The 26148-nt window shown below is 41.2% G+C and overlaps 2 protein-coding genes across 4 annotated transcripts in view; both read left to right on the top strand.

Annotated features, from left to right (window-relative positions):
- Nucleotides 1–2895, top strand: part of TTC13 (tetratricopeptide repeat domain 13) — a 37936-nt gene extending 35041 nt beyond the window's left edge. For both annotated transcript variants that reach the window (XM_031613598.2, XM_031613588.2), the window contains exon 23: nt 2706–2895. In XM_031613598.2, the coding sequence (XP_031469458.2) occupies nt 2706–2829 (124 nt within the window). In that variant the 3' untranslated portion in view covers nt 2830–2895. The remainder of the gene's footprint in view (nt 1–2705) is intronic.
- Nucleotides 2896–4487: 1592 nt separating this feature from the next.
- C2H1orf198 (chromosome 2 C1orf198 homolog) lies at nt 4488–25936 on the top strand. Of its 2 annotated transcripts, XM_090135453.1 has the most exons (5): nt 4488–4961; nt 12928–12978; nt 21009–21557; nt 23492–23551; nt 24090–25936. In XM_090135453.1, the coding sequence occupies exons 1-4, from the start codon at nt 4614–4616 to the stop codon at nt 23546–23548; spliced, it is 1005 nt and encodes a 334-aa protein (XP_089991579.1). In that variant the 5' UTR covers nt 4488–4613; the 3' UTR covers nt 23549–23551; nt 24090–25936. The 2 variants fall into 2 exon arrangements, with proteins under 2 accessions (XP_089991579.1, XP_031469493.1); XM_031613633.2 differs by having other exon boundaries at nt 4489–4961; nt 23492–25936.
- Nucleotides 25937–26148: the final 212 nt, after the last annotated feature.

The following is a 26148-nucleotide window of genomic DNA, read 5'->3' as shown; positions in this document are numbered from 1 at the left end:
TGTTTTCTGTGGCAGAACTGCTACATTTGTGGATGGAGAGCAACTGATGTTTATTTTGACTTCAGCAAGGTATTTGATACTGCCTCCCACAATATTATTGTACTAAGCTGTCTTGATTTCAGCTGGGACTGAACTGTTTTCTTCAGAGTGTTTGGTATGATGCTCTGTTTTGGTTATAGGAGAAAAACAATGTTGATAACACACCGATGTTTATAATTTGTGATAAGCAGTTTTGTACAGAGCCAAGGTTATTCTCAGCAAAGGGCCTAAGGAGCTGGGAGAGAACAGAATTAGGACAGCTCACTTAAATTGGCCAAAGGGATGTTCCATACCATATGATGTCAAGTGGAAGGATTTTTCAAGAGAGTGTGAGTTTGTCTCGCTCTTTCCTACTGCTTGGGGGATAGCTGATCACTGGTCAGGGGATGGTGAGCAATTATTTGTGCATCACTTGTTATATGCATTCATATATATATGTAGTCATAACTGTTTTCCTTTCCTTATCTTAGTAAATAGATTTAAGTCATGAGTTCTACTTTTTTTTTCCTCTCCTCCATCCCACTGGGAAGAGGAGGAAGTGAACAAACTTCTGCATGTTGCTTAGACACTTGCTGGGTTAAACTGCAGCAATAGCTCATAATGGTCTGGATGAATTGACTAGTTGGATAAAAGGTAGTTTGGATGATCAGATTTAAAGAGTAGTCAATAGTTGGGCTTTGCCTGTAACCTAGTAACAATTGTACCACTGCAGTGATCTGTCTTGAGACAGATCTGGAAGAGGCGATGGAGCGAATGGAGTTCTTGTCTGTGGGGTTAGGAGGTGTCTCCCCAGTTTGGTGTCCAGCTGACACACTTGAGGACAGGGCTGGATTTGGAGGACGTAGATAAGCTTGCAGGAAGAGGCCAACAGGAGCCTTATAAATGTCAACAAAGACAAATGCAGTGCCCTGTCCCTGGAGGGGAAGAATCCCATGCAGCAGTACAGGCTGGCAAGCAACTTGGTGAAAAGAGACCTGTATGCTTTTGTAGACAGCAAACAAAACATGAGCAGGCAGTGTATCCTGGCTGCAGGGAAGGCCAATAGCATCCTGGGCTTTGTTAACAGGAGAAGCCTGTAGATTGAGAGAGATGATAATCATTCTCTGTTCAGCACTTTTGATCACACCTAGGACTCTGTGTCCAACTTTGGGGCTGCTAGTACAGTAAAGACAATGATTAACTGGAGTGAATTCAGAAGAGGGCCACCAAGATGGCAAGGCATATATCTCAACAGCAGGAATTTGATCTTGTTCACCTTGGAGAAGAGGAGGCTTAGACCTAACAACAGCTTTCTGATACTTATTAGGAGTATAAGAGCAGTGCTTGGTAGGAGGATAAGAGAACATACACGAGTTGAAACAGGGTTCAGATTGAGCATAATCTTTTCACCCTGAAAGTAATCAAGTAGTGGAGCAGGCTGCCCAAAGAGACAGTGCAGTCTCCATCCCTGGAGATTTTCAAGACCTGACAGGATAGAGCCCTAGGCAGCCTGTGCTGTCTTTGCAGTTGACCTTGCTTTGAGTGGGATGCTAGATCACAAATGTCCTGAGCTACTGTGTGATCCTGAGAGCCTATAGAACCCCACAGCTCTGTGTTAGTGCTAAATATCTCATACTGCTTAATGTTATTTAACTTCATCTGTGGCTCTCGGTTTGAATTTTGCTAGACTGTAAAATGCATTTGTAAAGGAGGGATGCTGTTAAGAAGACTCAAGTCTGACTTTATCAGACATGAGTTAAAATTCTCCATGTACATGCAGTCAAATTCAGCCTTCATTAAGAAATGATATTTTTAAACTAGTGTAGCAAATTGCAGTTGATGCTTCTTTAACAGTTGTGGGTTTTTGCTAAAAGTAGTCTGTACAAATATTATGACTTGGTTGTCTTAGAAATATCAAATGTTTATGGTTCCCACTTTTTTTTTTCTTTTTCTGTAAATTCCCTATTTTATATACTCAACCTCTTTTTAAATCTCACACTGACATATCTTCATTAGGGGAACTTTCCTCTTTGGAGCATAGTCAGCTAGCTAATGCTATTCCAACCAAATCAAGTGTGTGCTGACCACCCGCAGCTCTGTCTTCTCATGACCCCTCACTTCAGGAACTGCTCTCACTAAATAGAATGAAAATAATCACTAAATAAAAGGGCCTTTCAAAATGGCAGAACTTAAAGCAGATTCTTATAGCTTGAAATCTTCAAGACTTCCTTACATTATGCACTATTATTTCTATACCACAGACAAATTAGCTACTCAGGATAATTACCTTCACATTATTACTTCATGTTCTTTAAGTTGTGGTTCTGCAGATATTTTTCTCTGCATCAAACAAAGCCAGCTTTTAGCGTTTTCTTCTCTCTGGCTCGTTCCTCACTCAGCTCTCAGTTGGGAGGGGAGAACCTGTCCTATGAAACAGCCTCAGTTACAAATAAGCCTGCCAAAACCACAGTTTAGAACAGATCAGTTCCCTGATCTGATTTGCTATGGGATCTCACCGATAATTTCAACAATACAGCTTGAGAGGGTTGGAAACAGGTTCTTAACTTCAAATCCCAAATTTGTTGAAGTGGATGAGCAGAAATGTAAACCAGTATGTTAGCTTCCAGGTAAATAATTCCTAATTTAGAATAAATGAATAATTGTCTTTTTTTTTTTCCCTCTTTCAGTATTTCACCTTCTTACAAGAGCCTACCATCAGTATCAGAGACCTTTCCAACCCTGAGAACGATGATTGAAGTGCTAAATACAGACTCCTCTCAGTGTCTAAAAAAAACTGTTGTTGTGGTGTAATTTATATAAATAAAAAGCCAAAATATACTGCTTCTTAATTTATTTTAAAAGGGAAAACATGTTCAAACTGGGTTTATTACTTATGGTTTTTCTGGTAAATAGAGTATGTGAACTTATTTGAGTAAATATCACTACAAAAAGAAATCTTTGTGACCAGTAGAATTAAAAAGAGAGAAAAAAAGAAAAAAAAAGGTAGAATAGTTAACTACTTGTATTCTGACATACCCTAACAGGGAATACAGTTGTCCAGGGGCCAAAATGAAGAGCAATAAGAAATTCCCATTTCAGTTATGTTCTAAACATTCTGCAGGTGAAGATTTTACTTCAATTTTTCTTTTTAAAGTGCATTGAAAATCCCATGATGCAACTTCCATTTATTCTTTTTTCCAAAGCCTCTGCCTTTTGAATGGAAAACTTCAAGCCATACATGTGTGAGTAATCGGTAAATACACAGACACTTCATGTAATGTAATCCAGGGAAGGAACAGATGTCAGCTTAAAAGAACAGCGATCATGAGAAGATAATTTGGAAATAAAACCAAACAAATGACATATCCAGGGTTAGCTTCTCAGTGAGTAAATGTCAGAAACACAACAATACGTGAGGTTTTCCTTTCTGCTGGTGGTGATGATTGGCAAAAGATCCCAACAGATTGACAGCATTGTAGAACAGCTGTCTGGTGTGGGTATGGTGCCTGCTGCACCTGCATGTGTGTGTAGAGGTGTTCCAAAGGGTGGTTCTCTGGGCAGTACGTGTGACTAAGAAAGTGAGCCCGAGTCAAACAATGCTCTCAAACAAGTTTAACAAACAGAGCAGGATTATATAACTGGACTGGTATGTAGTGACTGGGAGAGCTGTAATTACCTCCTAAGAACTAGAGATGTGGAGAAATGTAATTACAGTTTTCCATCCCCTTCTGTGTCATCAGACAACTGGTCCAGCTGTTTCATTTGAGCTCTTAAGTATAGGCTGTAGGCCCAGCCGTTTATCTATTCGTACTAGAGAAAGCGTGAAGGGAAAAAATAGACTAAGTAATTAAAACCTATTGATCTCCTAATATTTGTGAGATTTCAGAATACAGTGTGAAAATCATAAAAAGGCTTGGTAGAACCAATTTAGCCTCAGGCAAATGCAATGCAAGGTCTGTCTGTAATTACAGTACTAGGACAAACAGATTGAGAGGAAAGAACTAAGGTTGCAGAGAGCTGTGCTCGTGCTGCAAGTTCATCATAGTGCTGGCAACGGAAGATCGCGGCAGTTGGGTAATGAACTTTTCAAGATGCTGGTTTTGCACTGCACTCTTGTTCTGCCTTATAAACTCAGGAGCTGTAGTTGTCGGAAACCACTCTTTATGTTAAGGAAGAGGCCGGCGGGGTGCGGGAACTCGGATGGTAGGTGACAATTCCTGGCTTCCTTCCTCTCCTCCACGAGGAGCTGCCCGGGGTAACGAGTAGAGCTGTGAGGGAAGACTGCAGCTCCGAGCGCAGGGAAGGAGCGCCCGCGGGTCGCCGCTCGGCCGGCCGGGAGGAGCCCGGCAGGGAGCGGCCGCGAGGGGCAGCGAGGAGGGCGCCGGGCGCCGGGAGGGGCTGCCGCGGGCGCTGGGCGTGCGGGAGGCGGGGAGGGGGCGGCGGCCGCCTTTATAGGGAGCGAGGGGAGGCGGCGTCTGCAGCAGCGGAGCGGGGAAGGGACGGGAGGAGGAGGCGGAGGAGGCGGATCCCGCTCCCGCTCCGCTGTACAGCGCGGCCGGTTCGGTGCGCGCGGAGCCGGCGCCGGCCGGGCGGCCATGGCCTCGATGGCGGCGGCGATCGCCGCCTCCCGCACGGCGGTGATGAACGGCAACCGGCCGCTGGACGAGCGGGAGCGCAAGCGGTTCAGCTACTTCTCCTCGCTCAGCCCCATGGCGCGCAAGATCATGGCGGAGAAGGAGCGGATCCGCGAGCGCTACGGGCCCGAGTGGGAGCGGCTGCCGCCCCGCCAGCAGGACGAGATCATCGACAAGTGCCTGGTGGAGCCGCACGTCCAGGCCCGCTACGCCGCGCACCGCGGCACCGCCCGCCCGCCCGCGGCGCCCGCCTCCTACCCCAGCCTGCGCCTCAACACGGGCCAGAAGGTGGTGCGCTTCGGCGACGAGGTACCGAGCGGAGCCGCACCCCGCGCGCGGCGTCCGACCGCGCTGAGTGGGCGCGGCCCGTCGGTTCCCTGAGGGGCTCCGCCATGGCGGGGCCTGCGGGAGGGGAGGGCGAGCGGCGGGGCCGAGCGGGCGGTGGGTCCTGCTGGTCGGCTAACCGGGCTCGGTAGCGCGTCTCGGTTGCGCGGAGGAACCTTGCGGTTCCTGACGGCCGGGGGTTGCCCCGGCGATGGATGGAGAGCGTGTGCGAGAGGGCGGCGTGTTGCGCTGCGTTCGGTGAAACCGTAAAAACGGGAAAGGCGGCGTACCGAGGCGTGCCTGCGAGAAGCAGGACGGATCCCGATGTGGGTTTCCTAAAGCTGAGGCTCAGTGAGGAGGCCGCTGTCAGCGCTCCCAGAAGTTCTCCAGAGCTGAAGGCGGCGGCACGGACCGCACGGAATGTTTACCCCGAGTTAAACCTCTTCCTTTCTGCTCCTAATTTCAGGCTCTGCTAAAAATAAAACGTTGAAGACGTTCCAGCTGTTGGTATTTTTGACGCCTTAAAGTAAATAAATAAATAAGCACAGTCTTTCCCATGTTACTTGCCAAGAAAAACAAGGGCGTGGAAAGAGTAGATGACAAAAAATACATAGATGTTAGAGCTTCTGAGGTCCCCTGTCTAGTGGAGAAGGGCAGCAGTTGTTCCAGGAGAACATAAGTGTGAGGGTGCCTGCGTGGAATCGTCCCATTGCCAAACCTCCTGTGAGTCTGAGGAGACCTGACAGTGCTCCTGACTCCCTCTTTCCATGTGTGAGATTTCCTTTGTTTCATTTTGCTTAGTGTGCTTGTTTTTGTTTTTTTTGTTTGTTTTTTGTTTTTTGTTTTGTTTTTTAGCATGATTTCAGAGCCAATATCTTTCATTCTCTTAATGTAATTTCTTAAAGCGACCCGTTTTTAATTAACTTACGTGACTACCATCAGAACAAAACAATCTGCTTCTGTGCTTCTAGCCATCAATCCAGTTTAAATTGAGCAATGCTTTTTGTAGCTGGCTCGCCAGAATCCCTGCAATGGGATTTGTAAGAGGTGTGTGAAGCATCGAGGCTCCTGTCTGGCTTTGTGGCAGAAGGCTGCTGCTTGTGCTGCCTGTGGCAGAAAGGTATGGCACCTTGGTATGGTATAGAAAGGTATGCTGCACACACATCATATCTAGAGTCTTGCAAGGTATGCTCAAGCTTAGTTTTATGTAGTCAGGAGGTCTGTGTGTTTTCTGGTAATAGGCCGTCACTGCTGGTGAAAAGGAGTGTAAAGACACAGAGAAATCTTATTGTATGAGCAGTCCTTGAAACCTAAACTTGAAGTTATTTTTGAAAGGATTTAGGTGAATGACTGTGGAAACAGTTCAGCGTTCCTGGTCTCAGACAGCTCTGCTGGGCTTTCTGCTTTGAATTATGTGGATCCAGAAGGGACGAAGGCATGTTGTAGGTGGTTGTGCTGCACCATATGGAAACAATCATTTTCTGTTCATCTGAATTACAGCTAGATCGTCCATCTGAAACTTTTGCACGCCATTGTCTTTTTCCTTCTCCCCCAAAATGCAGCTGTAATACAGTGTTGTTCTTAGCCGTTGTGCAGCCACTAACCAACAAAAGCACGGTCCATCAAAATACGAAGTGTTTAATTTTGGAAGCATCTGCCTCAACTGACTTCCTCCTTGACTTCCAAGCTGAAGTAATGTAAAATGCTTTTTGAAGAAAAGAGGTTCCACTTGTTTTGGCATTCTGCATTTCCATTTTAATTCTTCCAATTGCACTGTTGAGCCTTGGAGCTTTTCCTGGCACCTCATCTGATAGCTTCCTCTCCCTCTGCTCCCTCTCTGGCATTCAGCCTGATTCTTGGACATCTGCCCTGGCTCGCTAATCTCTCCCTCCTTGTCCTGCCATTACAGAGCCACTGCAGCCAGTCTTGCCATTTCGGTTCAACTTTCCAGGCTTGCAAACGCTTTGCCTACAGAGGTTTGCTACCATGCTGCCTTTAGAACTGACAGTTTATTGAGCTGTACTACTGCTGCCTGTGTAAGATGTAGCTGCTCCACTTAGCGCAGTCACCTGGCATGGTTAGATTCGTCCTGGCAAGGATGCTGAGAACAGCCTACATAAGCCTGCATACCCCCAGATCTCTAATTGATATTGCAGCCCTTACAGTGTGAGCATGCTGTCCTGGCAGTGTTCTTGTTGACACCTGCTACTTAAGCATCACATTTGCAGCTAGAGAAGCACAGCTCAGCTTCCATGTTAGCTGATGCTGAAATCTGTAGCCATCTACCTGTGCTTGCTTAAGCACAGAAAGTTCATGTCTTTCTCTTCATGTTCTGTAGAGGACCTGGGAGAAGGCAGAATAAGGATGAATGCTGAACATACTGATTCATCCAGAGCCCTCACCACTTCCTTTTCACTTTAAGGTGTGTGGCCGTTTTGATAAGCTGATACAGAGCGTATATTTAGTAGTCCTACATCTCTGGACAGGTGGTTCTCTCTTTCTTTTCCCACTTTTTTCCCATTTATCTTCTTACACCAAACTGATTTGCTGAACTTTTTGTGCAGGATTGCAAGTTCTCATAGTATAAGCACTTCTCAAAACATTTTTCAGAATGTTACCTGCATGGGAAGGCTGTGACAGAAAATATATATGCAGTAACAGGACCACAGCATGCTGCAGCCACAATCTGGTCATATAGTGCCAGAGCGTTGCAGCACCACGTGTGACTCCTGGCAAATGTCTCGAGTCACCAAGGACTTTTGGACTCTGCAACCTTCAAGAAGAGCTTTGTGTTTCTTAACAAGGCTCCAGGTAGGAGTACAGACAGGGAGAAGAACTCACAGAGCAGCCCTGCAGAGAAGGACTTGGTTCTAGTGGACAAAAAGCCAAACATAAGCCAGCAGTGTGCTCTTGCATCCTGGAAGGTCAGCTGTATCTTGGGCTGCATTACAAGAAAGGGGGCCAGCAGGAATACTCTGCTCTGCCCTTGTGTGGCCCCAGCTGGAATCCTGTGTCCAGGCCTGGGGCACCCAGCATAGGAAAGATATAGAGCTTTTGGAGAAGTCCAGAGGAGGGCCATGAAAATGCTCAGAGAGCTGGAGCACCTCTCCTGTCAAAAAAGGCTGAGAGAGTTGGGTTTTTTTTTGGGATATCGAGTATTTGACAGGCAATCACAATAATGAGAATTTTTATTGAATAAAGTACAATGTGATTTAGAAAATATTAAACAGTTTATGTGGAGAAAAGACAGGTAAAGGAATTTTTTAGCTTCATCCATCATCTTCTGATAGAGAAGCTACCTGAGGGTGGATACAGTATTTATTTTGCTTTGGTTAAGAACTTTGTTGCCAAGCCAAAGAATCGACCCTTTTATCTCCTACTTAAAAATGCTTTGAAGCAGCAAATATTTAATGTATCAATAGCTCTAATGTCAAGCCTGTTATAGATTTGTGCTTTTAAAAAATAAAAAATGCAGTGTAGTTTGGAGCACAGCTAAACCACAATAACCAGCAAGTCCTGTTCTGACAGTGCTTCTGAAATGCATTTGCTAGCATAGAAACTCATTTGCTGGTAGTTCTGCTATGACACAGTCACTGTCAGCTGCTCTGAGCAATGCTTCTGTCAGATAGGCTGGCACCTTTCTCCCAGTGGCTTCCTTTTTGAAATTCTGATGCTGTTTGGCATCCTGTGGGATGTAGCAGGCGTAGTTTGTGATTTTTTTAATAGAATCTAAGGATTTTATGATTCTATGATTAATACATTCTCTACCCAGTTCTTGAAGTGAAGTGTATGACTGGATTTTTGTGTCGCTCTCTCCAATACCTCCAACTCCTCTTTTTTTTTTTTTTTTTTTAACATACGTAGTATGTTTTATTAGGCTCACTTTCTTATAAATAGGTTCTTGAATGCTGGTGAACAAAAGTTTATTTATATGTCTTCTTTCTGGAAGAAAGCTTTGTTGTGTGGTGAAAGCAATTATCAGATATGGATCTTTTCTAATCTCTGTTGATGATAAGTAGCCTCAAAGCTGTTTCGTTTTTTAAATCTCACTCATCATTTACTGTTGTGAATCTTTAAATTTTTTGTGGTTTTGCTTCTGTTTTCTTCAAACATGCAAGAACTTGTTTATTTTAGGGAAAACAAAGTTCTTTCTCAGGTTTTGTTGGTGACAAACATGAATCAAGCGCATCAGGCAGAAAACAGTTGAACTGTGTTATTCTCCTGCTGCTCCCTTGGTCCTCTCCATGTCCTCTGAGAACCAAGAAGTGAAGGCCATAAACTTTCCTTCTGTGACAATGGACAGAACCTGGTAACTGTTTTATCCTACCTTCAAGTACTCTTCAAATAACCGCAGACGTCAACTCCTTGAAACTCCCCATCTTTGAATCATATGTTAGATTGCTAGAGCCAGTGGAAGACCTCTTGAATGTGGACAGTTCTTCAGACTCACTGGCTCTGAAGTGTGCGGGGATGTGCAGCCTGAGGAGAAAAAGAAAAAAGATGAAAAATCTCCTCCTTTTCTTTCAGGGAACTCCTCCAGGAAAGAAGAGGATAGATTCTTTAGCAGAATCTGTTGTGATAGAACAAGGGAAAATGGCTTCAAGCTTAAAGACGGTAGAATTAGGTTGGATATAAGGAAAAAGTATTTTACAGTGAGGGTGATGAGGCACTGGAACAGGTTGCCCAGAGATGTGATGGATGCCCTGTACCTGGAGACTTTCAAGGCAAGGCTGAATCAGGCCCTGGGCAACCAGGTCTAGTTGTGCATGTCCCTGTTCATTGCAGGGGAGTTGGACTAGATGGCCTTTAAAGGTCCTTTTCAACTCTAAAGATTCTATGATTCAAGCAAATGTCTACTATTTCCATTTTCTGCAATTATCCAATGAAGTCTTGTATCGTTTCTCCAATAAGAACTTCTTAACAACCAATATCAAAATACTGTTAACTTGATTTGGTATCTTTTTGTCTAGCTAAGCCAGAGATTGACACTGTATGCCAACAAGTTCAATGGCAATTGAAGACAACAAATTCTATTAAGTGATGCGCTCCATTCTGTAGGGAATTATCTGCCTGGGTGTATGGCAACCTCAAACCTTCACTCAGTCTTCCCTATGCTATTTTCCTGTCATCCCTCAGGCAGCCTTTTGTCAGCAGGGCTTACTAGCAGCAGCAGTATCTTCGTCGGGGTGAAGGATGTGTTTCCTCCTGACGTTGTCTGTACTAGTCCCAGGTAGAGAAGAGTTATGAACTTTCTTGGATCCAGAATGATGGTGATCATGGCTTGCTGCCAACTTTAAAGGTGGTTCATAGCTGTTTTGCATGTTCAGTTAATGTATGATAGTCCCTTACAAGGAATATTTTAACTTTCTCTGCCCTGTGTACTACCAGCACAAGTTTTTCTTTTGCTGTTTTCCACTGGAAATGTTAATAGTTTATTTAAACCACCTGCACAGATGGCTGACCTGTAACTTGTCTTATTGTTGGGATCAGCCTTGTATTAAGTTTTTTGTCCCCTGTTCTCCAGCAACTAATCCTTGTGAGCTATGTGGGACTGTCTCAGCTGCCATAGCAAATGAGTTAGCCGAAGCCTTCTGACAAGAAGTCACTTAAATCAGCAAGAGCTTCCCTTACACTCCTGAGGTAAAATCCACTGACAACTCTGCTTACATGCCTGGAGCTTTAAGACTTTCTGACAGCACGTGGGAGTTTGCTGGACTTCGCTTCTGTCTTTTAGTGCTATGGCTGACATCCAGTACTAGTTTGTGCAGACCCTGTGCAGACAGAACTCTAGTCCTGCCTACGCTGTGTGACTTAATGCAGTGGCTGGGCTCACAGAGGGCGCTTTCCAACCTCTGTTGCCTCCTGGGCTGTGATACCTGTCATGCATCCTTCAGAAGTGGGGATCCAACTACGTCGTTTTCAAGTACAAAAGGTGCAGTTTGAAAATACTTTTGAAATAATCTGACAGCTCACCAGCTTCAAGGCATCCCATCTAATGCCTCGTGTGGCATTCCAGTGTGGTCAGCAGCACCTCACAGTTCAAATACTGATAGAAGTCAAAACAGATAGTAATAACAGACTTTTACTCTGTTTCCCTTAAATGTTAATAAATAGAAGTATCCATTTCTCAGAATAAGAGGTTCTAGTATTACATTTGTGTTCTTAGCAATGACTTCCTGTGCCAAGCTACCTTTGGTCAGAATGTGTGCAGAATGTAGAGTCCAGGCTTTTCCTTTCAGGTAAAGGAAACCTTTAGGTTTTATAATTTTCAAAATTATTTTCATCCATCTTTACCTTAGATACTTAAGTCTTAGTCAGTAAAGAATTAGTCAGATGAATCTTGCTTTTATATCCTCATAAAGGAATGTGGGATTGCTTTCATATACCTCAAACACTTTACTGCTAGAAATGGTACATTTCACAGGTGAAAACCAGTTGGAGACTGACGTGTTTTCTTGTTAAGGAGTTGGATAGACATTTCTAATTGTAACTTTCATAGCCTTTGGCCAGTAGAATTTCAGGGTGAAATTAGAGATGTCAGAGCAAGAGAATGCTGTCAGATGTCTTTGAGAAATGCATATCCATAAAGGCAAAGATCAAAAATATGAAGAAAAGGGCAGTCATAGTAAGATGGGGGATTCCTATGCAGTAGTTAGCTTAAATCATATCTCAGTTCTGTCATTACTTTAGAAGCAGAAGTGTGATGCAAGCACTTCAGGTATTGTCCTGTCATCTCCTTGTCAATGCATGGTTTCTCCAGACCTTTACCCATCCACCCATCCACCCATCCACCCATCCACCCATCCACCCATCCACCCATCCACCCATCCACCCATCCACCCATCCATCCATCCATCCATCCATCCATCCATCCATCCATCCATCCATCCACCAGTCATTCCTACTCTTGTTCTTCCTCTGACTTACCGTGGTGGCAAAGCAACATTGTACTTGGTATAGAGGGTGCAACTTATTACCTTTACCAGCATGAGTTGGTGAAAGAGCATCCAAGGTAAAAATAAGAACTAGAAGTGCAATGATTTTATTGCAGGTTGTAAAGAGACATGAACAACAGAATTGATTTATTTATTTGTCACCCCTTCTTTCTCAGTGGCTTGTATTCTGGAGGTCAAGCTATGCATGAAGAGATTACCTAAACTTCTCATTGGGATTATTTTCTTTTTTTTTTTTCCATTATTGATACTGGCCTTCTGCTAGTAATGAAGGTGAAATACAGTAATAGTTGAAAACAGCAGAGTTCACTCAGAACACAACCGTGCCCAGCAGTTGATATATTCTGAACCATTCTTTCTGCATGACATATGACCAGAGTCTCTGATAGTTGTGAAACCTCGCAATGCATTCCCAGAATGGTACTGCTTGGATTCAGATTGGGATTTTACTCTTGCATGAACAGCACCAAATACTTATTTCAGGCTGATCATCCTCCAAGTGCATAATGCTGGGTATTGTTGGGGCTGGATCCAGCTGTGGCTTGTGCTGATGGATATGCAGCCCTTTTGCTGCCTGGTTGCACACATGCTCTTCAACCCGTGGGGCGGAAGAAATGGAACTTTATTTCCCTAAGGCCCCAGCTCCCCTAGTTATATTCTTGTGTGTTGCTAGCAGCTACCAAGGAATGTGTATAGTAGAAAACTGGAGATTTTAAAGCAATCTGTAGAGCAATTTCAAAAAGTTTAGGCCAAGTTAAATCTTCATATACTTTATAGGTTAAATAGGAATACTATTTGGTCATCCTTCCCCCAAAGAACTTGCTTTGAGTCAGTCTCAATATGTAATCAGTGACATATAGAAGTAGAGCTCTCCCTTTTTAGCTACTTCTTTGGTAGTAGTTATACTTCCAGCAGTGCAATGTAATGTTATCCAAATGATATTCTAAGCAGGTAAAGTTGCTCTTCTGATTTTTAATCATTCTTGATTTTTATTTCAGGATATAACTTGGCAAGATGAGCACTCGGCTCCGTTCTCCTGGGAAACGAAGGTAAATATGTGTCACTTTTATTTAAAATCTTGGTTTGTCATTTGATGCTGTTCCTTCTGCTTTTCTATTATATTTTGACACTTGATAAGCAATGTTGCCTTTGCTCTATGAGAGCTGTGTACAGTGACCATACTGCAAATGAAACAGAGCTGGTATACTTTGGTTTACATCAACAGAAACACAAAGTGTGCTTCGTGAACCAACGCTTGTATTTCAGGTGCGGGTGTATGACGAGCATGCTCATTTAATCATATTTCAGACTTTTTGTTTTCTGGATTTATCTGCCAGAGAAAGCTGCTTTTCACCCACCTTTTTTTGTTTTTTTTTTTTGCCCTTGAACTATGTAGATATCATGCATGAGCTTATGGATATAATCTTAGCCTGATGCGGAGTAATTATCTGGAAATGCCAGTGGATACTAAATTAATCCAGTTGACCTAACCCTAGAGTTGTTGTCAGCCTTCCTTGCTCAAGGTCACTGCCTCTAACTAGCAGCCCATCTGTGCTCAGCAGATGTAGATTAACCTATAACTTGATGTGGCTCCTGGATCCCTGTAGCATACAGTGCTGCAGTTTAGCAGAAACCGTTGTGGATCTTCTCTCACCTTAAAACTCTATTATAAGCTGTGGTGGTTCAGGAGGATTTCTGGCAGCAGGAACCAGCTAGCTCACTCATGCCTTCCTGTCTTTCAGGGCCCTTAGAAAAAGAAGCCACTGACTTTTAGGATAATACTAGAGAGGCTAGTAGTATGAGTGCACATGGATGGAGCTGTCAAGAATAGTTGTGATACTCGTTGACCATAAAGTGAAATAAATTGTATGTTGTAGACAGTTTTGTTGTCTCTCCCATTATTTTTTGATACAAACTCCAAAAGTCAGTCTTAGGACCATGTCAGCTGTCATCATATTTTGAAGCTCTGTCTTGATAAAATTTTATAACTTCTGAATATTTTAACTTCTTGGAAATGGTGCTGCCTGTAATACACTGACCAGTGATCCGTGATGATCTGCAGTCAGATGGATTTCCTCTTTAATGGTCAGTTATCTTTTAAGTGCTTGCATGGCTAGTGAAGTTTTTTTTTCAACCCAAGTTATGGCTTTTCCTTTGCTGCTTAAGACTCTTTGTGCTGTCCTCCTGGTATCTCAGAATAAAGGTCTTCAATGGTCCAGGTTCATGCTTTTCTGTAACGTGTGGAGAACTGCAGGATGACATGGAAACACTCCTGTGACTGCTGAAGAAAAGTGAAGCAGGGGAGGTTGCATTAGGAATTTGTCTCCGCTAATCAAACTGTGCTTCTGTTTCCCCCTCCTTCCTAGCTGTGTTTCAGCTGCAGGGTGAAAAGCTGAATGACCTTTTTCCTTGAGCAAAACTCTAGGGAATCCATTTTGTCCCACTTCATGGCATGTGGGTTGGTTGCTTTGTGTGGGTTCCTCCTTTTGTTTTCTTCCCAGTGCCTCATCATATTGTGTCAGCCTTCCAGCCCAGCCCTTCAGCTGCTGAGTCGTCTGGTTCTAAAGGCCTATGTCTTGCTTCATGCTTACTCTTTGATCTCTTCCGTAACCAGCACTTCAACAAGAAAATGCTGGAATGCAATTTCTCCATGAGTTACTGGCTGAGTAGAAAATACCCTTGCCCAATCAGTCCAGCCTGGGGAAGCAGTGAAGAAACCTGAATGGGCCATTTAATAAGGTTGCAAAGTTGTAAAGCATGTTTGGTGTCTTGTGTGCCACATCTGTTCCCATCTTATTTTAGGCTGTCAGGCTCTTTCTGTTTCATTAGCTCTCCCTCATGGTGGGCTATTCTTTCTGTACCTTTTGTTTTCCTTATCTCCTGTTCATGAAGAGTTTTTTGTTTCCTATTGTGTTGTTTCGGTGGTTTTGGTTTTTTTTTTTACACATCAGTGCTGTTATAACAGAGTACCTTCATTCTTCTGTAGCTTTGTGTGAATGAGCTTTGGTGTACCTGTAGAAGAAAATGTGACGACTGACTTCTGCAGAGAAGGAGAAGTAAAGATTTAAATCAGTAAAGCCAATAGGCTTTTTCTTCTATTTTAACACTTAGACTGTAAGAAAAAATAAGAAGTAGCAAAATCAGTAATTGTCTGTAGGACAGCCATTTTTGGACAACTGAGGAGGTGAAGGGAACAGCAGAGAAATGGCAAGGCTATGTTTTCTGCAAATTGGAGCTGTTGCAGTGGTGACAGTATTGCTTCCAGCTGATTAGGCATGGACACATTTTTCTTAAGGTAGCTAATGGAATGATTTCCCTAATTTCCTGGCTGTTACACTTACCATTAAAATACTGTAATAAATTGCTTTCATTCTGAACAGAATGTAGTAGAAGGATTTGATAACCTCCCTTCTGTCAGAGGTAAATTTTCTGTGTTCTCATTTTAAACAGAAATATGAGATAAGGGTTAAGTTGCTCATAATGTGTCAAATACTCCCATGAATGTTTCCACCACTGAAGCTGCAAACAAAGCAGGAACACGATGTAAATGTTGGAGCTAGCAGTTAGGCATCATTTGAATGATCTAATATTTTTAGTGGAAAACCATAGCACTTCTCAAAAGGATAATTACTGGAGAAGAAACACGTTCTCATGGCACTGCAAATAAACTGACATTTTAGAACAAGACGCTGACTTGGATGGAGTGATTTGGTTCATGGGTGGAGCCCTTATGAATATAACACATGAAATGTGGGTTACTCTTTTTTAACTCGGGCCAAAGCCAGGTTTGTGAATTTAGGGCATTCTATTTATGGCTAAAGGTTTAAGTGAGATGAAAGCTAACATTTTGGCTGAGTTTAGCCTTTGAGGTTTCTTGGTCTGTTTGATGTAAAAATTGAGTGAAATAGCACGGATTTCAAGATATAAATGGAAAACAGGAATCATGCCTGGTTTTGGAAATAAAATTTTGTTTTGTTTCTAATGAATTTAATAGTGAGCAGAAAATATAGTTTGCCTGCCACCTTGGTTAACTCATTGAATGCACAGAGCAGCATGGGGACAAATTGGAACCTATTTCTAAATCATGCTACTAACTAAAATAAATTTAATTCTAGATGTTTAAAACAAACACTCATACATCATAAAAGTCTGTTGGTCTTGCTACAGCTAGAATAGTTGAGAAGGCAGCTTTAGAGAGTCCTTTCTGTAGGGGTTTACTTATTCCTCCTTCAGCTCTCCTCTGTGCTACTTTTTATGCTGCTTATAAGAAAACAAAACAAACATAATATGCAAACTGTTTCCTGTATTGAAGGGCTAAAACTAAAAGACAATCTTCAATATCCTGATTTGTGCAGCTCCTAGGTGTTGGGTTTCTTTTTCTTCAAAAGGAAAAAAAAAAGTATCAGTAAAGAATTTTTTTCTCTCCTTCCATAATAGCCTGATATTAGAACCACTTTTTCATCTTATAATATTGATTTGGCATAAATGGTAATACTTTCTTGGAAGGAAGGAAGAGGGAAAAAGCCTCAGATTTTGGCTTTTTCCTTCCCCTCTTTGGTCTAGATTACAGAGATTTAAAAATCAGTGCTGTAAGACTACTGCTGAGTATTAGTTCTTGAGCAAAAGAAATAAACTGTGATAACAGTAGCTGTGTTCAAGATTTATTTTAATCTGGTGTTGTTGGCTAAGGATTCAGTTACCTGCATCAATCTTTGGACAGCTGGTTCTCAGCATAAAACCAGGCACATGCCGAACACTGATACAGTGAGTTTGCTCAGGCTCACTAGTAGAGGAGACAACTTGTGACCAGAGCCAGAGTACTGTTCATATCACCAAATAGTAGATAATGAAATTTCCTCTGAAGCTACATGCTATGCCTCTTTCATGTTATCTTTTGGTATGCACTAAAATTACTTAGACTGTTTTTGTATGCTCTATTTTTACCATTGTGATTGGTCTCTGCTGACCTAAGGATTTCTTTCTGAAAGGGTCCTGAAAAGATCCTGAAAACGCCCACAGGAAACAAAGGAAAAAAAATGGCAACAAGTTTGTGTCCATGTTTATTCTGATTTTGTCTGTTCAGCAAACCAAAGTCATTTTCTAAATCCTTTTCAACTTGGCTTTCTTATCTCTGCATATATATCAGGCTTTGCTTTAAACAAGTTGCTTTTGACAGTGTTTCTGCAGTCTTTGTCTCAACAATTTAGATTTTTCAGGCTGCCAAGCAAAACAATTTGTTTTGGCTGTGTTTGCGTGTCTGTTGAGTAAAATACTACACATTCCTGATGAGTGAATAAGATGCTTAAAAAAAATAGTCCCTGAATTTTTGTGGTCATTTGTTTTTAAGATAGATTTATGACTTCAAACCTGATTCCATTAATCATCAGGTCCTTAAAGTGTGTGGTGCCTGTCTTATAGAATACGTTGTTTCCCATGAGCACCTACAGATAGGAGTATGATTTGGTAGGTTATCTCTGCCTCCTGAGGGATACTGAGGTAAGATCTAAATAATTTTAATAGATTAAAATGATAAATATCCTAATATGGCCTTTTTAAGGAAAGAGGGAGACACAGCTTCCTAAAAACTTCAGTTTTGCATATTTTTTCTCTTTTATCCATTGGGCAGAAAGGTGATCCAAGATGTAGGCATCCTTTACTCTAACCCTCGCAAAGGAATTTGATAACATAGAAATTGCATTTTAGCTTTCTACATTCTACATGGCCCTTCTCTGTCTTCATATGAATTTATCTGCTGCTCTGGTTTGTGATTTTTTGTTTCTTTTAGTATTATATTACCACTTTTGTGACTTGAAAGATATCGCATATTAATCACTTTCTTTCCTCACTAACATTTCTCACAGCTTCAGACATCTTAAATAACCTTTAAAGTCAAATAGAAACAATAAGTGCTTCAAGGAAAATAAGCCTGCAACTTGTCCACAGAAATTCCTGGGAAGCAGTATTGTACTTCTGACCAGCTGGGGCTGTTCTTAGAGAATGCCCAAGCTCCATGCTTTCAGAATGTATTGGTGTGGTCTTTTCTTGTTGTAAAGACAAAGAGAAAGCAAACTCGTGAAGAAGTGTTTTCAATCAGATTTTTCCATGTGAAACATCACATTATGAACTGCTTCATCTCCAGAGCATACCTTGATGCACATATGCAAACCTAAACACTGGGTGGGTTTTCCTTGTAAAGTTAAAAGGTGTGGTCACCCTCAGCAGTGCACAGAGTAGAGTATTAGAGACTGACCAAGAAAGGTGAGCTTAGCTCTTTTATATTTCAAAGCTAGATAAACTAGATTAAGCTTAAATTAGACACAGCATCTGTACAGCGAGCTGATTCAATGAATATTCAGAAACTTTCTTTACCACTTAAAGGGTGAAAATCTCCAAGAATTGAGAGCAAACTTTAAAGAGTTGCATCCAAACTGAGGAGCTGGTGTTTCTCCTTCTCAAATCAAGATTCTAGTTTTTGAGATTTTAATCTCAATGCTTCAGCTACTCAAACGGTAGTCTTGTTTTGGTACATTATTCCCCAGGATCACTTGGGCATTAGGACTGCTTCATCCACAGCCCTATGAAAATACAAAAATGTGTGCAACTCCTTTCCCCACCCCATGTTTTCCATTGTAAAAGGACAAAGATTGTGTCCTCTCTGGGTTGGAAAGGTTAAAAGTGTCTGAAGTTCTGCTGCAGGGTCACGCTCTTCCCTGCACCAGCAGGAGCCTGCTCCTTCCAAACCAGAGCTCTAGTTTGACATTTGGGCCTTTGTGAAAGAAAATAAAATGTGACCACAGGAAGTGGCTTTTGGTCCACAACATAAGAATTTTTAAGGAAACCTTAGATTATTTTGTGTATCTCGGTGCTACTGAAATGTGAAGTCATCTTGTTGGTTTTTCTTCTTTCTAATTTTTGTTCTCCAGCTTCTCTTCTATCAGTGTTTTGCCCAGATTTTGTTTCCAGCATCTGTCTAGCAGAAACAGGGCTGGGATGGCCTCTCTCTGCTCTGGGCACTGACCCTCTTTCTTGCTTGAACCGAGGTAGGAAAGGATCATTTTACTGAAAGTGCTCCTGCAATGGCCTTCTGCCAGTGTCAATTCTAGTGTAAGCTCTGGGACAGCCTGAGAAGAAAGGAGACTGCAGAAGGATAGGAAATAGCTCTGGTTCAAGTACCTTCTCATGCAGGAATTAAGTCTTCCGAGGTGCAATAAAAACAAAACAAGATTATTTTTTTCCCTTTGGATATTAGGGAAATGCGTGTTCACTTTATATTGTGGCTTGGGGATTTTTTAAGATGGGATTTTGTCATTTTTGAAGTCTTAAAGCATCTTAACTTCAGGGTGGTAAATCTCTGTTCAATAGTATTGTCAAGTGAGCTTAGGGGAACAAATCCTATAAATTACTACAGAGAATAGCAGTCACTGAATAATCCTCAACACCATTGTGTTTACACAAAATTCATCAAATAGAAAATTGGGTTTAAAATAAAAATGAAGCGATGTGTTTATATCCTTCATTATTTGGTAACACAGTATATTCTTAATGGAAACACACCATGCAATGCTTCCCTGCCTATAATCTCAGAAAGATACCTAATAGTATATAATTCTTTAGAAAGTTAAGATGTTGATTCCTGAATCAATCATGTGTAGCCAGCTGCTGACCAGTTCAAAACAAATTGGTCACATAAGCCAAAATAAATCTGGCTCATAAATAATCAGATGCTGTGTTAACATTTGCATTTTGATGAGAAATTCTGAATATGAAATAGGAGGTGTGCAAATCCTAAGTCTGGAGTCCCTTTGAATTGGGTGTGTACAATAGCACAGAACTTGAGATCAAAGACTGCTATTAAAAACAGCATGCAATTTGGACTTTTTTTAACCTTAATTCTACAGATGCTATTGCAGTTTGGTTCAGGAAGGTCCCAAAGTGAGGTAGAATTGGAAAAACTCAGCAAATTAGTAATGCATTTCAGATGTATCAACAGCTTATGGCAAAATCTACTGTTTGAAATGTCCTGTATGCTTTTTGCAAACTAGTTAAGTCTGTAACAACAGTGTAGCATCACCTGAAAATGCACTGTTTTTTTTTGTTTTGTTTTGTTTTGTTTTCATAATGTTCCATATACAGTAACACTTGAATGTTCCTTAGAGTGAACTAAGGCTTAACTTTTACTGGCTTAAAGACTATCAAGCTGACAGCCAAGAGTGCTGAAGTGGTGGTAAGCAAAATGAACATTTTGTAGCACTGTTCACCGTTGGGTGACTTTTGCAGGATCTGTTTCATGCTTTAGCTACGGTCTTCATTGACTCAGTGTAATTCCTCACAAATGAGTGCAGCTATCCTAATTGCAAGTAAAACCAAAACACAGTTGTGGGGTGAGTGTTGAACAGGCCCTGCTGGAGTTGTTTCTTACTCCAGAGTGGCATTAGAATTGTAAAACTACTGATTTACACATACTCATTACATCTAGTACTCTGTCTTGGAAGTGGATGGAATTAAAACATATTGCCAACTGTATCGAAGATTATACTGGACGACTGCCTTTTCAGCATGTTGTGGTTTCATTTGCTTAATCTTCTCACGTAAAACATGTATAGCTTTCAGAAAGCATCCAGATCTATTCTGATATTATAGTGCTGTTCTGAGGGATGTGGTTTAGTGTGAAATACTGGTGATAGGTGGATGATTGGACTGAATGATCTCAGAGGTCTTTTCCAACCTTGGTGATCCTATGATTCTGTATGCTATCTTGGATGGGACTTGGATGGTAACTCAAATCATATTTTCAACCATATTCATATAATCAATCTGTTTTGCCTCTGACTCCTTTTCAGCAGGTCTGGGACTCTTACATTTGCCCGCACGGCAGACTTTTGTTAATAATTATTATGTAGCTAGAATGATAGACATTTATGGAAAAAATGAATGGCTTTTCTGTGATATCTGCTGCATGAGAATTGTCTAGCTATTGGTAAAAATATTATCTATCTGCATCAAGCTGAGAATTTCATAACTGTGTCTTTTTGAAGGGCTCTGAAATACTTTTTTTTCCCTTTCCTTTTATCTCAAACAGAGCCAAATGGAGTTCAGCATTGCATCTCTGTCCATACAAGAACAGAGTGGTGCCCAGACACAAAATGAACAGAGGCAGCCACTTAAAGCAGCACCTGGTGTCCAAGTCCCTAAATCTTCTCAGGCTAAGACCCCTGGCTCTGATGGGTTAATAGCACCAAGAAAGGATGAGGAGTCCTCTTTCTGGAAGATAAATGCAGAGCGCTCCAAGTTTGAAGGAGACAAGTCTGAGTTCCAGTCTTTGACCCCCAGCCAGATCAAGTCCATGGAGAAAGGAGAGAAACCCCTTCCCTCTTTTTACAGACAAGAGTCTGCTCCGAAGGAGGTGGCAAAAGCTGACAAGCCCAGCATAACTAAACCTGAGAAGTCTGTTACCCCCAGTCTACCTTCTGTATCTCTTGAATGGGAGAAACCTCGACCCTCTCAACTCCCTTCTAGTTCTCTAGATGATTTCTTTCTTCCTGACCCACCACAGGACCTGGCATCTTCTAGGACAAACAAGGAAGATACTGATGGTACTATACTTACAGATCAACAAATGCCTGGACAGGTAAAGACTTCTGTATCCATTTTCCTTGAATGTAAAAACCATATAACATATTAAAATATGACAAAGTCATTCTGGAAGATTTGAAATGAAGTATTAAAACATAGATAAGCTTGTTGTCTTTTTATCCTGCAAATTTAGGGAAGTCTATTTAACCAATGTGTCAACTGCTGTTGTTTGTTTCAATATAATGTTTTTTAATGTAGTAAAGTTCATAGGATAAGGGCATCATTTAAATATAACAATTGAAACACTGACATGGCATCCCTTGGCTGACTTGAGAGCAAGCTACTTAATGATTTGGGGTAGGGAGCTTACTATATAAAATTAAAAAAACTTTTTTTTTCTTGAAACAGCTAAATGCTTCTTATAAAAAGCTTAACTTGAATAGTAGGAAAATTAAAATCTAGGATTCTTTCATGGTATATACAGCATAGCAGTGAATGGTGAGCTTGTTTCTCAGCTGTTCTAAGCCCAGCACCCGCATCGCAGTGTTTTGTCCCAGGCAGCTGGACAGCTTTAAATGTATTTTCTCTTAAAGTCCAAAATGGAAATGGAATGAGCTCCCAGAATAGCCTTCTGAATGTGACTTTTTTTTCTTAAAGAAAAACAAATAACAACAAAAAAGAACCTTAAGCAGCTCAATAGCCCGTTGGATCTATTTAAAAAGCAGATGATGATCTGTGAGAAAAGAAAAGGAACAACAGGATATGAGATGGTGAGGGAAAGAGAAGAAAGAGATACAAAATCTAAAAACTGTGAAGAACTGTTCTTGAAACAAAGCCATGCAGTTCTGTTTGAAATGCAGCACTGCACTCAAGCCTAATGTATTACTGTACACCTTAAGCATGTCACAGAGCTTTCTCTTACCATGTTTTCACACTGGTGATTGTTTAAATTCCAAACAAGATGATGTAAGGTCAGAAAGATGCAGGCTGAGGTAAATGCTTGAAAATGAAGAGAGTGGCAGTATTTGAGAGAATTTTACTTAAGCCACATCAGTGCTTGGAGTGCCACATTTAGTTTAGGTTTTGGTGGGGTTTTTTTCTCAAAGCGAAAACATTATTCTTGAATTGTTTTACTACAAATTGTGACTGCAGACTGCAGTAGTTCTTTAATTTTAGATAAAAACTGTGTCATGATTTCCTACATCATAATGGTTTTGTTCAGTATTAATTCTTTGGAACGTTTTCTGGCTCACTGGAATGGTTTGAAAAGCCTGGTTTTTCTATCCATGCAGAAGCAAACCTGCCATATCAAGAAGTGAGAAGACAGGGTTCCATGAAAGAATTTTCTTTGTTCCCTCTTTCTGGATTCTTTCCCCAGAACAGGGAAGAGATTGCAGAAAGAGGAAACAAAGAAAAGTCACACTGTAGGAATAGAGACTAGAGAGCCACTCACGTGTCTCCTGAACAGTTTTCCTGAACTGAAATCATTGTATATGTCACAACTGACATTGCAGTACTGCAGCAGCAGCATGTTCTTGATAGCCAAGTAAAATGGCTGGTCAACAGAGTCTAAACCACATACTTTTCTCGAAATAACTGGCTGTCGCTGTAGCAGGCAATTCATTTGAATTAGTAATGCCTGCATTGTTGGTTTTTTCTTTTTTTCATTGTCTGCAATGCTCACCCTACTACCCTACTCTGAAAGTTGATCTTTATGAGATTTTCATGGGCACAAAATTACCTTTTGCCTGCAGATCAGAAGGATTTCTTTTCTTCCTTGGAGTTGCATTTTTGTTCTTGTTTGCCTTTGTTTGTCTTCATGTCTGGCATTATTTGGTGTAGATTCTTAGGCATCTTAAGCAAGATGAAGGACTTGAAATACCGGCAGACAACAGTTTAAAGTTTCTTTTGTAGATAAGCAGTCAAGTAATTGTAATTGCTTGTAATACCATAATTAACAGTTACATCTTTTCTTTTTTCTTCTTGCAGACTAGTACAAGCAATGTTATCTTGAAGACTGGCTTTGATTTTCTAGACAACTGGTAAAAGGTGCATCCAAATAGTCCGAACCAATTTTGGGAAAGGAGTGAGATATCTTTTTCTTCATGTGTTAATTTACTAGTATTTGTGTCTTTTTCTAGAAGTAACTTTCAAATTCTTAAATGTTGCCTTTGTATAAACTTTTGTAATACCAGATGCATTTTTGGTTTTTAAACAGTGTTAGATGTGTGGTTTCATTTTGATTTATTTTTAAAATCTGTTAAATTTTTAGTAGCTACTGTTTTGAGAGGATGGGAGAAGTTACCAAATAGATGTTAAAGGAAAACAAATGAGTGTCTTTACGCCTGAGAAGTGGAACCTACAGGAGCAGGTTGTTATTTTCAATTGAAACCTTGCTAGCATGGCCTGTAAGTAATAGCATAGCACATGCAGTGGTTCCAAAAAAACCAACCAAATGATTCTGTACTTCAGATAACTAGCAAAAGCAGTATGAAAAATAAGCATACAGAGAGCGTTTATTTCTATATCTCATGTAGTCTGGAAGTAACTTTTGTATTACTTATTTGAAAATACTTTTCTTTTGAAGAGGGCAGAGGTATTGCCAAAATGATGGATCCAAAGAAGCACTTCTTCAACCCTACAAATCTGCTAAAATAACCAGAAGAGTGTTAGAGAAATGTCCTGGGGAAAGAATTGATGTTTCTGATCTTTGGATTAAAGACTTGAATTGGGGAAGGGAAATAGGACAACACCTTATGAATGGGAGAAACTGTCTTCAGGGAATACAAGCCTAACGATTCACTGCCTCCTTGTTAGAGCATAACTCTTCTTAACAGTAGTGCTGGAAGCACAGCACTGGTAATTGCTGCAGTGTGAATTACCTTTGTGTCAGGAAACCACTATGTTTATGGGAGGTCCTAGCAGTATGAGGCTTCTTTATATTTATAAGCAACTTACAGTCTCAAGGACTTATCAACTTTGGTGCTTTTTCCTCCTGGTGGGTACTTCCTCTCTTCAGCATTCAACATCTGGGTTATATTTATTCCCAAGATGCAAAGTAGCATCTCAAGGTGGCCCTCAGCAGTTCTACGTTCGAATGATCTTTGGTGTTTTAAATGTAGAGAACAAGGTTAGCTGTCATTTGAGTCTGTTGTCTCCGAAATGCAGCATGATTTACACACTGACTCTCACTGTGTTTACCTCACCTTGAAGCCTTAATTCCCCCAACGCACAACCAGTGGGTGGTCTGCTCCAATGCCAAAGGTCTGACCTTCCCTTTACCTCAGCAGTAGTCCCGTAGCGTTTGTTTGGGGTAGAAGGCAAAGCATGGGGCTCTGATGGCTCTTGTACGTCCCTGCCAAATCTGTAAGAAGGTCGCCATCTCCTAGATCTTGAGAGTGCTGGGCTTCTCATGGATTAGCATTTGGTTAAATGCCAGAGGCAGTTACATGCAAAGAACTGGCTGCTGCAGGGTTTTCTTCTGCCTACTCCAAGTCTGTTACAGGAAGTGTTTGAAATGTACTGGAGGAGTCCTTGCCTCTAATTGCTGTACTGCCTGCTCTGAACAAGCATTGTGTGCTGATAGAGCATTAAAACTTAATTGCTGATCAAGGAAGATGCTGTAAGCTGCCCTCTGAAAAATAGAACCACCGAGTCTCAAACCTCCAGCTTTTCTAGAGTTTTCTTAAAAGGTTTCTTAGCTAAAGGGGCAGATTGCCATGGAGTATAAGCCATTGCATAGCCTTATGTATAGAATTCAGAGGCTTCTAAATATCTTTCCTGAGATGTACACGTTCCCTAATTCACAGATATTGTCCATGCGTTCAACAGTTCACAAAATACTATAATTGTTTCTGTTGACCTAGGCTTTACAGCTTGCTTTTCTTAGCTGTCTGTTTTTAGGATTTCTTAAAAGTATCCAGCATTAATATAGCTTAGAACGACTTCAGCAAAAAATGTTTAGGTGTGTAATTAGTGCTGACTTACACCTCCTTTTCAAAGCCGACAAATGCTAACCCTGGGTATTACTCCTTTCACTGACTCCAATTTTCTATGCATTCAGCTGCTGAAAAGTTTCAAATCCAGTGTTAAGATGTGTATTCTAATCTTACTTAGAAATGGGCAGATCTTAAAGCCAACTCTCATACTGTTGAGGGGTGTTATTTCATATCTCTGGTAACTGCATTGAAACTTCTTAAAGCAAATCTGGGCTGTCTCGTCTATTGGCTAACACTACCCTGATACACATTGGGACCAGCTGGTAGAACATGCTGCAGAACTTTATACTTATCCTGGTAGCTCTTTCCTGTGCTTTGACAAGAGTTGATGCTCCTTCTTTCTTTCGTATGTTTTTATTAAACATTCTTACAAAAAAAAATGTACTTGGTCACATTTTATATTAACAATGTTTTAATAAATTCACTTTAAATAGAACATTCAAGGCTTTCATACTAGTTTCTGTTTTGTCCCTTATGCCCTTCCTTCATTAGTGCCATTTGAGTTTTTTGTTCATATTGAATTTGCCTGAAAGGCAGTGAAGAACAGTCTGATCTAGAATTTAGAAACGGAGTTCTTCAGATCAGGGAAAAAAAAAAATCAGTTCTCCACACTGCAGCTGGATTTCACACTGAGAGTGAGGCTGTTTG

The sequence above is a fragment of the Phasianus colchicus genome, chromosome 2 (assembly GCF_987193195.1).
Source record: "Phasianus colchicus chromosome 2, bPhaCol1.hap1.1, whole genome shotgun sequence".
NCBI lineage: Eukaryota > Metazoa > Chordata > Aves > Galliformes > Phasianidae > Phasianus > Phasianus colchicus.
This window is presented reverse-complemented; position numbering and strand designations above follow the sequence as displayed.